This window comes from Pyrus communis, chromosome 10 (genome assembly GCF_963583255.1).
Source record: "Pyrus communis chromosome 10, drPyrComm1.1, whole genome shotgun sequence".
NCBI lineage: Eukaryota > Viridiplantae > Streptophyta > Magnoliopsida > Rosales > Rosaceae > Pyrus > Pyrus communis.
This window is the reverse complement of record NC_084812.1, coordinates 12,517,559-12,530,775: the sequence shown is the minus strand read 5'-3', so window position 1 is coordinate 12,530,775 and position 13,217 is coordinate 12,517,559. Positions and strand designations below refer to the sequence as shown.

The following is a 13,217-nucleotide window of genomic DNA, read 5'->3' as shown; positions in this document are numbered from 1 at the left end:
GTGTCAAATTCTTAAAACTGATGGATTAGGCATATAACAATTAAAGTGGCCCTCTGGACCCGTCAATCTGAAAATTTCAACACCGACTCAAAAGAACATTCTAATTCCAGAATAGAGAATACGGGAAACAATAGTACCATAGGGTATATGCCATAACAAGTGAGGATTGATATAAGCTTCTCCAAAGTTAATTAACTTATAACACATTGTAAAAAACGTTTTTCAAACACTCATTGCAAGGAACATGTGTTTCGCATACAAAATCATGTGTTCATCACTAAGTATTGTAATTATAAAACAGATGCAGCGTGCAATAGATGCACGCAATTTTTCTTATGCATGCAAATTATTTTCAAAATCTAATATCAAACTGAATTATACTTTATTTTACTTGAAGTATGACACCATTAGCTAAATATCTTTTTCTTCTTCAGTTTATTCTAACCGACAAGGAATCATTTTTGGATTCGTTGGCCTCTTTCTTGTTTAATGACCTCTTCAAGTTGTTCAAGTGTAGGTCGGCTAAGCCATTAATCTACCAACAAAATGCAATGAAACAAATCCCCGGCGGTATCAGCAAGACGAGTTTTCACACCTTTTTATGTTTGATTAATACTTCTTTCAGCGGTCGCTTTTTTTTTTTTTTTTTTTTTTTTTTTTTTTTTTTTAACCTACCAATTAATTAATTTGGTCATAAGCTAGAATTGCATGAAAATAATAATCAAAATTTGAAAGAAACAGAAATAGTCTGCCTTTAATTTATTATGTTATATCCAATACAATGTGGTCTATTACGTACAAGACATTTGGGTCCATAAAATTCTGCTACATAAAGTCGTCCTTCTATCGCCCTTAGTTCACACAATCATAAAGCCTAAAATGGTCATCTTGTTATCCCATTTCCATAAATTTATTAAATCTCTCACTCGGTGTATACCAAGCTCTATATATACCCCTACCCCTTTCATATAGCAGTAGTACAATAACACAGAGAAATGGCCGGATCAGTTAAAGCCCTCTTCTTCTTAGCTCTCGTCCTGTGCTCTACTTTATTAGTCTATGCAGCAAGACCAGAACCAGCTTTTTCAGCAGTCAATTATGCGAAAACTCGACTCGAGGTTTGTTAAGTTTTAACGTTTTTATTGTGTTCTAGTATTACACAGTGATTTCTTTATAGTGTTTTAGTACTGGGATTATGAGCTTGATATATAGTTTTGTGTGTGTGTGTGTGTGTGTGTTAATTAGGGTGTTGAAACAGAACAGGTTGATGAGGTGATGGGTGAGAGCTGTGAAGGAGTTGCAGAGGAGGAGTGCTTGATGAGAAGGACTCTGGCTGCTCATGTCGATTACATCTATACACAGAAGCATAATCCCTGAAGTTTCTTTGTTAACTACATGTATTGTGATTATGTACTGTATATGTATGAAATACTTGTTTGGAATAACAAGAAATATTCAGAGCAGTTTAGCCTAATTAAAGTTTCCCGTGCTTTTTCTTTCTCCATCATACTCTCTAGTAATGCATACGGTAAATTTGAACTATTGATCGGTTTGGTTCTGGCTCAAATGAATCATCCAAAATTTATATTTTGACAAAATATATATCTGGCGACATATGTTTAGTAAGAGAATGTTACAAAATTAGTCCTGGAAAAGAACACATAAATGTGAAACTTATATATTTAATTCATTGCCAAAGTAGTAAAGAATGATGTTCTGTTATTATTGCCCAGTAAAGAATGATATAAAAAAAAATAAGCCAACCATAGGTCATGAATCCCTGCTTATACGACCATTTACTATTAACCTTCAGTAATCTAGATTTATATGTTGTTTTTGGTGATCTTGATACTCCGTCAGCATGAGGCCCCAGACCATGCAATGTAGAAACTTTATCTTCCAGAATGTATCTTGAACTTTTCCGCATGCAGCATTTTACGGACTGTTATAATTGCATCACCGTATATAAAAGGAAAGTGTTATTGGCACTCTAAAAATTTCATTCTACACTCTTCATAATTGTATTTTTCTTTCCAAATATAGAAAGTTTGAAGTATAGAATGAGATTTTTGGAGTGCAAATAACAATTGTCTATATAAAATTAACATTTTCTTTATAAATGAAACAGTACATGGTCTGTTTAAAACCAACCATCTGTTTATTCTTCTCAGAAGCTAGCTGCTGCTTTCAAACTTCCTACTTTTGCTTTTATCAAAGCTTAATTAAGAGTTTTACCAAAAAAAACAAAAAAGAAGCCTAATTAAGAGTTACCTGGGAAGGGGTGGAGATCCTCTCCGGATCCTCTTATTGGGATTCCAGGATCAATGCACAGTAACCGCTCATAAAAAATCGTGCAATCATAATTTTTTCTTCTTTTATATTTTTACGCAAAACAAGGTTGTTTTACTTTTAAACATATAAAAAATATTCAATTATGACCGTATGATCTTTGATGAACAGTTACTATGCATTGATCTCCAGTATCCCAATGAGGGAATCTAGAGAGGATCTAAATCCCCTGGGAAGTAACCAATAGAAGTGAGTGTGGTTGAACTGCGTGTGAATTGAATGCTTTCCCCTTCCTCGTCTCTACACCAGTAAGAAATTCATGAATGTCTGCAACCGCTTAAAGTAATTTCAGTTGGGGTTCATTTAATTTTCTCCAAAGATGAAAGTCAACAAAAAAACATGAATTGTTCTCATCAGTGATAAATTGGACAACGTCCAACTCAAAAGTTATAAGTTATTAGGTGAAAGTATTTATGTCATTCATAGTACATTACATAGATCATTCTATCTGTTCTTATCTACGCAATTTCTGGTTTCTAACATAAGCTATCTATACTAGAACTCATGGATGATATATTTTTGTGTTGTACAATAAATCTTTGAACAAGATTAGAGAACCCTTAGATTTCTTTCTTCTTTTGTTTTTGTTGATTAAACATGAAAAATGAGAAGTTGTGATTTACTACCTACCTATTGAGGTTTGGATGTACATACAAACCTAAGGGGCTTAAGACATGCTTAATGTGACTTCAATATGAATGATAGTAAATCTCTCTCCTCTAACTTATTTTCCACACAACCAATCACTTTAGTGCTTACAAACTCACACCACTACAAGTACAAACTATTTAGGCAAGGTATAGATTAACCAAATTAAATATTTTTTTTTTCTTTTAACTCTCCAGTTGAACTCCAAAGCTTAGACAAATCTAAATTTGTTTCCATACCAATGGTTACAATGTACACATATACTTGTATTAAAAAGTCATATATATAATCATGTTGGTAATTTTTTCTCAAAAAATGCTTAGATGGTATTGTAGGTAGGCTCATGTATACCCAATAAGAAGCCTTTAGATAGTTTTTAAGCATGCATGTTGTTTGGGGTTTCAATATTCCAAAATCTAAAAAAATAGTTCTGACCTTTGCTAGTGGAGTTTGGCTTTTTTACAGCACTAAACTAAAATTAAATCAGAGACGAATGAAGTTAGTTGGATTGTAACTACATAAACATGATGGCCCTCCTCTCCCACTTTCCACTACCACCACTCTATATAGCTTTTTTTACTGTGACTATTCACACTGCACGCTCGGAATTTATGGTCCTTTGCGTTGCATCTGTTTGAACTTTATCTGCAAGTCGCAAGGCTCCCAAGTCTAAACGCGTACAAAGTCTATAAAAATTGATCAATGATCAAACAATGAAGTAAACAGAATTTTGATCTCAGACAGATTATTACATTGTTCTAGACAAGCATGTTTTTCGTGTTGGCGGGACGCACTTGGATGGTTTGCAAGATTTTGGTGGTAAAGTCCATATGATTATAGAAAACTCATATGAGGTTGTTCCTGCTGCGTTGAGGTGATATAATATTAAAACTAATAGAATGTGGAAGCTCATTCACCTTTGACCTTCCTTGTATTCAACTGCCTCAAGATAGTACGTACTAGATTTGCAACTTGCCAATGCGCGTACGACCATCCCATGCTCTATACATTACGTAGGTATGGATGGTCCTCCAATTTTTAGTCGGTTAGAAATAGAGGCCAGGAAGAATCTAAATGATGTAGTTAAAAATGGAAAAGTGCAATAAGATAAATTGGACATAAACTAGATGCATGGGTGGGGGTCGATAGCTATGATCTTCAATATCCCTTTCATATCATGACCTACTACTAATTAACATCGATATTATCTTAAGTTTAGAGTTTGAGATTCAATCCAACTACTAATCAACGATGATATATCATAAACTTAACCACATGTTTCCCTCTTTTAGACTGGGTTGGGCAGCTTAGAAGAGCAAACTAATAGGGTGTAGGATTTTTCAATTTGTGGTCCCAGTTCGTGTTTAATCGTGACTAAAGATCGGCTCTCTATGGTAACATGTCTAGCCTAAGAGTCACGCCCCAAAATCAAGTATGTAACATTGTCGTGAATATAAAAGTACACAAGAATATAAGGTCCAAGCATTCAGAAGATTCTTAAAAAATCAATGTAAATGGTGCTTGGGAGAAGGACGAAGAGGTTGAGTGTGTAGGAGTCGTTGTTCGTGACTCTATTGAAAGCTTTTTTCGATGGTTTAGCATGTTTTAATAATGTTTTTTTATCCCCAGCTCGTCAGACATATCAATGTAAATGGTGCTTGGGAGAAGGACGAAGAGGTTGAGTGTGTAGGAGTCGTTGTTCGTGACTCTATTGAAAGCTTTTTTCGATGGTTTAGCATGTTTTAATAATGTTTTTTTATCCCCAGCTCGTCAGACATTAGTTGCAAGGGAGAACTTTGGCGTTGTACAAGGGGCCTTATATTAAGGTGATTTTATAAAAATAAGTGGGTATAAAAAAAAGTTGGGAACTTTTTTTATATTTGGTAAACTTTCAACTTCAATTTTTTTTCACAGTTTTAGATGAAAAAAAAAAAAAACAAAAAACAAAAAACAAAAAACAAAAGCAGCAAAAGCCAGCTTTGAAGAACCGACTTTTCAACTTATGCGCAAACCTCTTTTCTAAGAGGTGTTCAGCGCTTTAATGAAACTTTCATGCACCCAAAATGACCTTAAGCAATTAAATAATTTACAATTACACAAGATGCTTTTATCATCTTCCATTTTCGATGAGCTGTTTCGGAATCCGTCAGAGTCGAGGCGGTGATGCAGCGGGCAAGATTGCACCAACCTTCTCTGTACATGGCGGCGCTAGATGCCTCTCACGATGGTGATATCCAGTCTACCTCTGATGGTAATAGCCCCACAACCCAATTGAACTAACAAAATCCCATATGGAATTACCAACACTCCGAAGCTTGAACACTCACCTTCCATGCCGAGACTAGATATTTTTTTGAGGTCGTTCAAGATCGTGAGGCCGTACTTCAAGACCTTGGAGTGGCGGACCTTGAGCTTTTGGACCAAGCAAAGCTATCCCAGGCCCCTCCTTCATTATTGACTTGGTTTTTGAACCTGTGATCTGACCCGCTAACGAACCATCCAGCACCGAGGAAATTTTTTTAGGATTTCAATTGAGAAAGAAAGATATCGCACGGAGAGAGGAAGATTAAGAACGAAAATATGAAATGGGTTGGAGCGGCGGAAAGGACAAGAACGTGAAAGAAAAGAGAGCCACGTGAGTGAAAGAGGGTTTGAGAGGAGCTTCTAGAAAAATGTGGACTGATTTTAATTATGGTAATAACACATAAAAGGATAGGGATTTAAATAATAAACTAGTTTAATTTTTTTATAAAATAACCATTAGTGTTGGAGATGCTTACGATAAAGAGTAACAGTTGTATAATAAATAGATATTAAAAATGTTGGATTATACGTTGAATGTTGGATTATGATTTCTTGTTAAATGTTGGATTATATGTTTAAGATAAAGTTTATAAATATTTTTCTTTTAAAAATAAAGTATATTTAGTAATTCACCTTTATTTGTTAAGAAAATTGAATTAATGTCACATCTAGTTTTATACCCTTTTTGGTCATTTCACACAGTCGCAACTGTTTTACATAAAAGTTTACCAAACACTATAATATTATTTTTTTTTCTTCAAAAACACTTTTACAAAAAAGTTTATCAAATACTTTGCTGCTTTATTTCACAGCTACTTATTCTTACATTGCAGCAGAAACAATTTTTTTTTCAAAATACAGCAATATCAAACCAATCCTTTCGGCTTTAAAGATTTGAATTCAAACATTACTAGCATTGACTATGTCAAAGATGAATTTTTTTCTATTACATGTCACTGGTTACTCATCTTTTGTCATGTCAGTGGTGAGAAGTTTCATGCCAATGAAGTTACACATTATTTTACTCGTTTTGTATTTTAAATTCACCAAGTTACGATAATAAAGATTCAAAATTGAGTGCAGAGGACATAACACAAAAATCAACTTGACTAAACTCACGTATGCACCCTAGTTTTCTCCAAGGAAAGGGCCGGATCCCTTTCGTCAAATCCACCCAATTAATCAATCCTAAAGGTGCCCCTTAACTTTTAAAGGGATCCCCTATTTACAGCCGTTGACTCAAATTTCAAGGATCCGAATTAGGTGAATGGCTGGATTAGTGGAAGAGAGCCAAAGAAATCCTTTCCTTTCTCTAAAAGGGGTAAAGTTGTCTTTGAATGAAACATGCGGCAAACCGGGGGAAAGCCGATTTCTTCCCAAAAGTTGCAGCAAACTGGTCTAAATTAAACCCTCAAAAGCAAGGAGCTGAAAACCCCTGAATTTTGGCAAGCATACAAATTGCAACAAGAACCAGAGTGTTTTGTACAGAAAATGTTTCGAAGACGATTCCTCTCGTTTCCTTTGGTAATTGGAGCAGCCGTGTAAGTCCCTTTCTTTACAATTCAAGTCGAGTTTGTTGATTAACAAAATGGAGTAATACCCTTTATGTCATACTGTGTTCATCGGCGGTCCTGCACTTTCTTTATCTCTCAGAACGCTCCATTTGGTGTTTGGGTCTTGGCCCAGATTGATTTGCAGATGCATACATGATTTTTTTGTTGATTCATTGCTGAAGGATCCATGGCAGTTTGTGCTGTTTTTGTTTAAAAGCGTTTGGGTGTGATTTGGTGAGGAAGTTAAGTACTTACTTGGGTCTCTATATTACCTGCCTGAAGTTCTGATATTGTTAATTTTGTGATCGATTGACATAGCCAACTCGATATGTGAAGTGGTAGGAAACGGCAATGTGGAAGTTTGGAATGTGCAGTAGTTGCAGATAAATCGATAAAAAGGGAAAACAAATCTTTATGTGGTGTTTCTTATTGTTTATCATGGGCTATGTATTGGTATAAGATGAGACATTTGTATTTAGAGAGCCAAGACATGAGTAGTTCCTTCTATGAAGCGCTTCGTAGGCAATACATAACGTGGCTTTCAATGCTGCGCTCGTAGGACAGCTATGTGCAGTTCATGAGTAGTTTCTTCAATGACAATGATTGTTTGCAGGAACATTTTTTTCTCATGTGTAGATTGTTTTGCTTTATTTATTTATTTATAAGTTTTAGTTTGTTTCGTCATTTGCCTTTCCTTTACATTTTGTAACGGTAATCCCTGCATGAAATTGATAGCCGAGATCCTAACAGGGTAACACGATGAGTTATTTTTAAACCCTGCATGAAATTGATGTATTCGAACGTGCAACTGTCTGTTTATTCCTATGGAAAAATTCTGGCCATTAGCAACTTCTTGCAGGTTCCACTGTCTTATTTCCATTCATGAGGCATATAAAGTATTTGATATTATGGAACCACTAGGTCCACAACGAAGTAATGATAGTCTGTAGCCTTTCTTTCATTCTGGCATCTATTTACTGGATTAGTGAGGCTACTCTCTCGTGACAGACGTCCTTCAATCTCTGTGTTTGTGATTGTGATTGTGCTGGGGTTTTTTAAGTTCTTAACTGCAAGCATAGTCTTGTAGCCTGTTTTCGTTCTCCTATCTCTTCACTGGATTGGTGAGGTTACTGAATCCTTGAGATAGGGATAAGGAGATCTTGAAGCATTCAGGTACACAAAAAGTGCAGTGACTTTCATAGAAGCAATTGAATTACCAAAAACAACTGCATCTTATATACACTTATTTCCAGATTGTGTATATTGTTCGTTTTACTGCAGATATATACGAATGAAGAATCTGTATTTTGTGTTGACATTCCTTGACAACCCAATATTTGCATTACATCCCATCGGTTCTTTTTGTGTAATTTGTTGATCTTGTTACTGTGTTATCTGTCCTTTGTGTGTAGAGAAAATGATCTGACATTAAGGCTAGGAGACCTTCAATCATCTAGTTGATTGTTAATGAGAGAATCATTAAAAGAATTGCATTTCGTATCAGATAGTAATTTGAGCTTAGTTTATTTTCTTGCCTGAATTTCAGCTATGAATGGCCTAACAAAGTTTTAAGATTTACCCTTTTTCATTTAATATAGCGCCCCGAGAGCCATGGTACTTGGTATCCTGTTCGTGTACCTTAATATTTTCCCCTCCATTTTTCAGTCAGCTATAGAAACTTGAATGCATATTTGTGATCTGATTTTGAGTGACATTCAAGCTAACCCGATGATTGTACATGAAATTTGCAGGATTGGAGTTGTTTCAGGCAAGGCAATATTTGGACCCCCACTTGATGAGTACTGGAAAAAGAAGCAGCAGGAAGATGCAGCGGCAAAGGAGACTGATGCAAACTCAAGTTAACCAATGTATACTGAAACTTCTCATGTTTGGTCGTTTCATAGAGTAAAGCGATGGGATGGGAATTGTTAATTCATTTGTTTGCACTTAAACAGTAGGATCATGGCAAACAGCTAGTTTTTTTGAACATGTTATGCGTGGGATCCCGTACGTTTGTTGGGATGGAAAACGGGATACTAACATGACCAGAAACCGATGTTGTTGGACTATCGATCACAATCGTGTGTGTGGATATGTCTCAGAGAAGGGATGGAATGATTAAGCGTTCGAATGAATTTCCTCTGACAATGCCATCAGTCTTATATAGACTTGTACTGAAGAGGCATGAAGATGTCTATATAAAACTGATGCCATTGTCAGAGAAAATTCATTCTAACGCTTAACCATTCCATCCCTTCTTTAAGACATTCACACACACCATTATGATCGATAATTCAACATCGGTTTTTGATCCTGTTTGTATTCCGTTTTTCAACGAGATTTTTCAGTGTCAGTACATCAAGTGTCATAATACAAGTGATTGGATACTTGAAAAAAAAAAAAAATTCAACCACTTATGTAACAATTGGAGTATCGGGTTGTGTTTCCAATATGCTGAAATTTTTATCCATTTTCCATCATGTTGAGACTGTCATAGTGAGGGTGCTCAAAATCTTTTAATTCAAACAGAGGGAGGCCAAAGTTGAATTCTTGTTGTGGATTGTGACGAAGCAAGTGATCGACGACTACAACTCTTGCAAACCTTGACTATGTATTTAGTTGGACAATTTCTTGGAAATCTATCGATTAAATCCGGGATGATGATCCAAAATGCCAAGGCAAAACTATCCATAACACGTAATGTAACGACATCACTCTGAGAAAAGATAACATTTATGGATTAGGATTTGGAAATAATATAAGTTTTGTTGACCTGCATGTATTCTAACCTCTCAACCGAATTCGATTTCTTTTCTGTTGTTTCTTCTTACCAACAAGGCAAGCAAGTTCCCTTGCATCAGACATTCAGGTTAAGAACCAAGTTCAAGAGCAAGACTCATTAGAGTTGAGTGATTTTTCTATTGAGAGGATTAGGGATTAGACATTGAAGGAAACTCATCCCTTCTCATCTTCCCATTTTCCGGGATTGAAAGGGGTAAGTTTCCTTCAAAAGTAATCTATCGTGTACCTTAAGTTAGACAAAAAAATTTCATTTCTGCCTGCAACGTACCTAAAATATATCAAGTTATCCTATCCACTTTAATTCCAAGCACCAAACAAATGTACAATAAATCAACAACAGTACTAATCTACAAGAATTAAATGGTTGAATATATTTGCAAACAGTCGGAACAAATGAGATGCACAAACATGTAATACATAGCAGAAATCATATAACATAAAATTATTATGTTCTATAAGTAAGTATACCGTTTATAATTCATCTAAACAACAATGAAGTTTCTTTCTTTTGCAAATTCTGAAACTTTTGATCTCACCAACATTGACCGGTGCAGAGCAGCATGCCATCAAATTTGAATCCACCCAAACATAAATTCTCCTCCGTCGTAAGCAGCAGACTCTAATCAGTTCTTCAATCGAATCAATCCAAATGAAATTTACGGCCTTACACGGAATATGTACAAGCAGTTTCCAAATGAGAACATTCATAACAAGCTAAGATGGAACCAATGCCCATGGACTGTCAAGTATGTGCAAACACAAAGACAGAGATATAGTAGCAATAACAGAGGATTTTGCAGCAGCATATCTCGCTACCTCAAGACCCCTTTCCACGGTTTCCTCACGAACAGAATCAACGCATTTTTTCATCCCATTGTTTAGTCTGTCCAACAAAAACTCCAAGAATGATCTGACTGTTTCAGATGTAACCCTCCCGGTGACATCAAGAACAAACCTCCGGTTGCTTGGCACTGCCAAAGTATTGGACACTTTACCAACCCAACCGCTATTGTTCCTCTCATCGTCCATATTTCTTGCCTTTGAACGCATCGATAATGCCTGTTGCCTCAAGACCTCGTCTCTAGCTGGAGTTGAGCCTTCATCGATTGCCAAATAGGAACTCGAATTTGATTTCGAAGGGTTCGCATTTGAAGTTGAATCTGTTAATACTTGGTGAGATGTTCTGATAAGAGCTTCCACCGCGCCATTGCAGACAGACGACAACATGTCTCGCACTTTTGTTTCATGCTTCGGGTTGGTTAACCCAGAAAATATGTCATCATAGGTGTTGATACTCATAGTCTTGTCAAGATAAACAGCAACAGCTGTGCTTACAAATAACTGGATACAATCACCAATCAAATCTCTAAACTTTTCGCTCGAAACCACATCCACCCATCTCGGAACATCATTCATTTCCGACGCATAATCGTCCATACTCGACGAATTGTTTGAGTTAGATCCTCCACCAGACTTCCCATCTGAAAAGAAAGCTAATACCAAATTCCTAGCAAAGCTTCCAACAACGACAGAAGCAAAACCCGACCCGGCCTTGGTAAAAAGCTTATCCATAACCTGGTCTGTAAAGCTTGAATCTCCACCATCGCCATCACTCGTTGTTTTTAATCCATAACCCCGCAATACCCCCAAAGTTACAGCCTGTGTGACCGTAACAACAGACTCCGAAAACTCATCACACCTAGCGATTTTCGATAATTGCTTTAAACTGTTTGGAATTTTATCAGAATCAGACTTCAGAAAGTCATTCAAATCCTTAGACACAACTCCAATTGACTCTGCAGAGTCAGAAACTACTTCAGCTACAGAAACTAATGCCCCTAAAAGCTTTAAAATTCTCTTTCTCTTCTGAGCTACTGAAGGCAAGTGATATATCCTATGCACACCACAACCGGAGAAACCTAAAGCGGCCGCTACAACGAGCCACTTCTTCCCTTTCCGGGCAAAATCGACACCCTTTATCGCCAATTGCAGGTCCATCAAGAATTCAAAATCTCGAGGACCCAGTTTTGATATTTGCTTCAAACTTTCACCAGCTATTTGGTTCCTGCTAAAAGTGTGCAAGGCTTGCGACTCACGGTGTTGGATTTAAAGAGATAAAGACGAAGTACTTACCTCAGAAAATTTCTGTTATTTTCTGGATACCAAACACAAAGGGTCATTGGCTTTTTCAACAAACAGTTGGGGGTCTTTTATCCCAAATTTGAAGACTACGTTGCAGAGAGAGAGAGAGGGAGAGAGTATGCGTGTACTAGTTTCTCTGGTTCTGATTTCTGAAAGGGTTAGAGGTGAGAACGCAAACGATCTTCAGCGTCATTTTCTTTCTTCAACCACCACCATAAGCAATTTATTTATTGGCCCTTTTATTTTCACACCTAAACTTTACATTATTGCCAAGGATTATTACATTTTTTAATAAAAAAATAAAAAAATAAAAAAGATCAATTCGTTTTTCTCCTTCAAATGGAGAGAAACTCTCATGTAAGAAGAGATACTTTGTGTTAAACATTTATTGGATAGGTGAAGTACTTTTTGAGCACATAACAAATATTTATTGGACGACTAATGTCATTACGATTATCTAAGAGAATTTCTCTCGCTCAGAAGGGGTGCTATGCACACTTTATGATGAATGGAACATCGACACATTTCTTAACACGGCTACCTAGAACGGAATGACGAGAATTTTGTGTATGCAAGTTTTATGTGACTATTTGACCAAAAAGAAAATAGGTTCCTTTGTGCAGGCCTTTTAAGGGAATAGGTCCTCATTTTATTAAAAAAAAAATGGATTAGTTGTGGGACTCACTCAACATCGAACTTCAACGATCCAAACATCTATTTTTTAAGTCTCAATTCATGAATCATCCTTACAAAAATTTCATTCAATCTACAACCATTTGCCTAATCAATTATCACGATGAAATTTTAATGTTTTTTTTTAGAACAAAGTGTTCGTCAATTTCTTTGAACTCAATTAAATGCCTCAAATATTTCTAATTTCGCTAATATTTTGTAAGGATAATCTATGAAGTTCAACTTGAAAAATGAACGGTTCGGATCGTTCAAGTTTGATGTGATGTGGGCCACAACTAATCTCCTTTAAAAAAAAAAAATTAAATAAATGGGAATCCCTTCCTTAAAGGCTTCCTCCTTTGTGACTATAAAACCAACTCATGTTTTTTAAAGGTCTAGGTTAGAGTCCTAATGCATGCAATTCCTTTTGGTGGGGGATCTGTAAAAACTAAAAAAGGGGCTAAGACCCCATCTGTAAGTCCTCAAAGAGGCTTGTGTCTGGCCTTATGATGGGGTAACCTTCCCTCCCCCTAAACCTTTTGTCAGTGGTGGAGCCAGCATGGGGTCATTGGTTGTCCTGGACCCCAACAACTTCAAAAATCTCATGTATATTTGTTAGTGTATTGTATTTACCCCTATAAACAGTTAAGACAAATTAAATTACAACATCCTCCTTCTACTTCTTTTATTTTCTTCTATTATATTTGTATTTCTTTTCTCTCTTCTTGTTTGCGACTCTATTTTGCG

General features: G+C 36.1%; 1 protein-coding gene and 2 long non-coding RNA genes across 3 annotated transcripts; 2 read left to right on the top strand and 1 right to left on the bottom strand.

Annotated features, from left to right (window-relative positions):
- Positions 1 to 899: 899 nt before the first annotated feature.
- On the top strand, positions 900 to 1,463 carry LOC137746553 (uncharacterized). Its single transcript, XR_011069867.1, has 2 exons — positions 900 to 1,118; positions 1,246 to 1,463. It is a non-coding gene; the product is annotated as an uncharacterized lncRNA (long non-coding RNA).
- Positions 1,464 to 6,633: 5,170 nt separating this feature from the next.
- On the top strand, positions 6,634 to 8,841 carry LOC137747392 (uncharacterized). Its single transcript, XR_011069960.1, has 2 exons — positions 6,634 to 6,842; positions 8,606 to 8,841. It is a non-coding gene; the product is annotated as an uncharacterized lncRNA (long non-coding RNA).
- A 1,529-nt stretch (positions 8,842 to 10,370) lies between these two features.
- On the bottom strand, positions 10,371 to 11,654 carry LOC137747871 (protein PHLOEM PROTEIN 2-LIKE A10-like). Its single transcript, XM_068488010.1, has one exon. It carries the CDS (start codon positions 11,652 to 11,654, stop codon positions 10,371 to 10,373), a length of 1,284 nt encoding a protein of 427 aa, XP_068344111.1.
- Between the last annotated feature and the right edge of the window lie 1,563 nt (positions 11,655 to 13,217).

Excerpts from the sequence above, each read along its gene's own strand:
- LOC137747871 (XM_068488010.1), bottom strand. The coding sequence starts at position 11,654 with ATGGACCTGCAATTGGCGATAAAGGGTGTCGATTTTGCCCGGAAAGGG.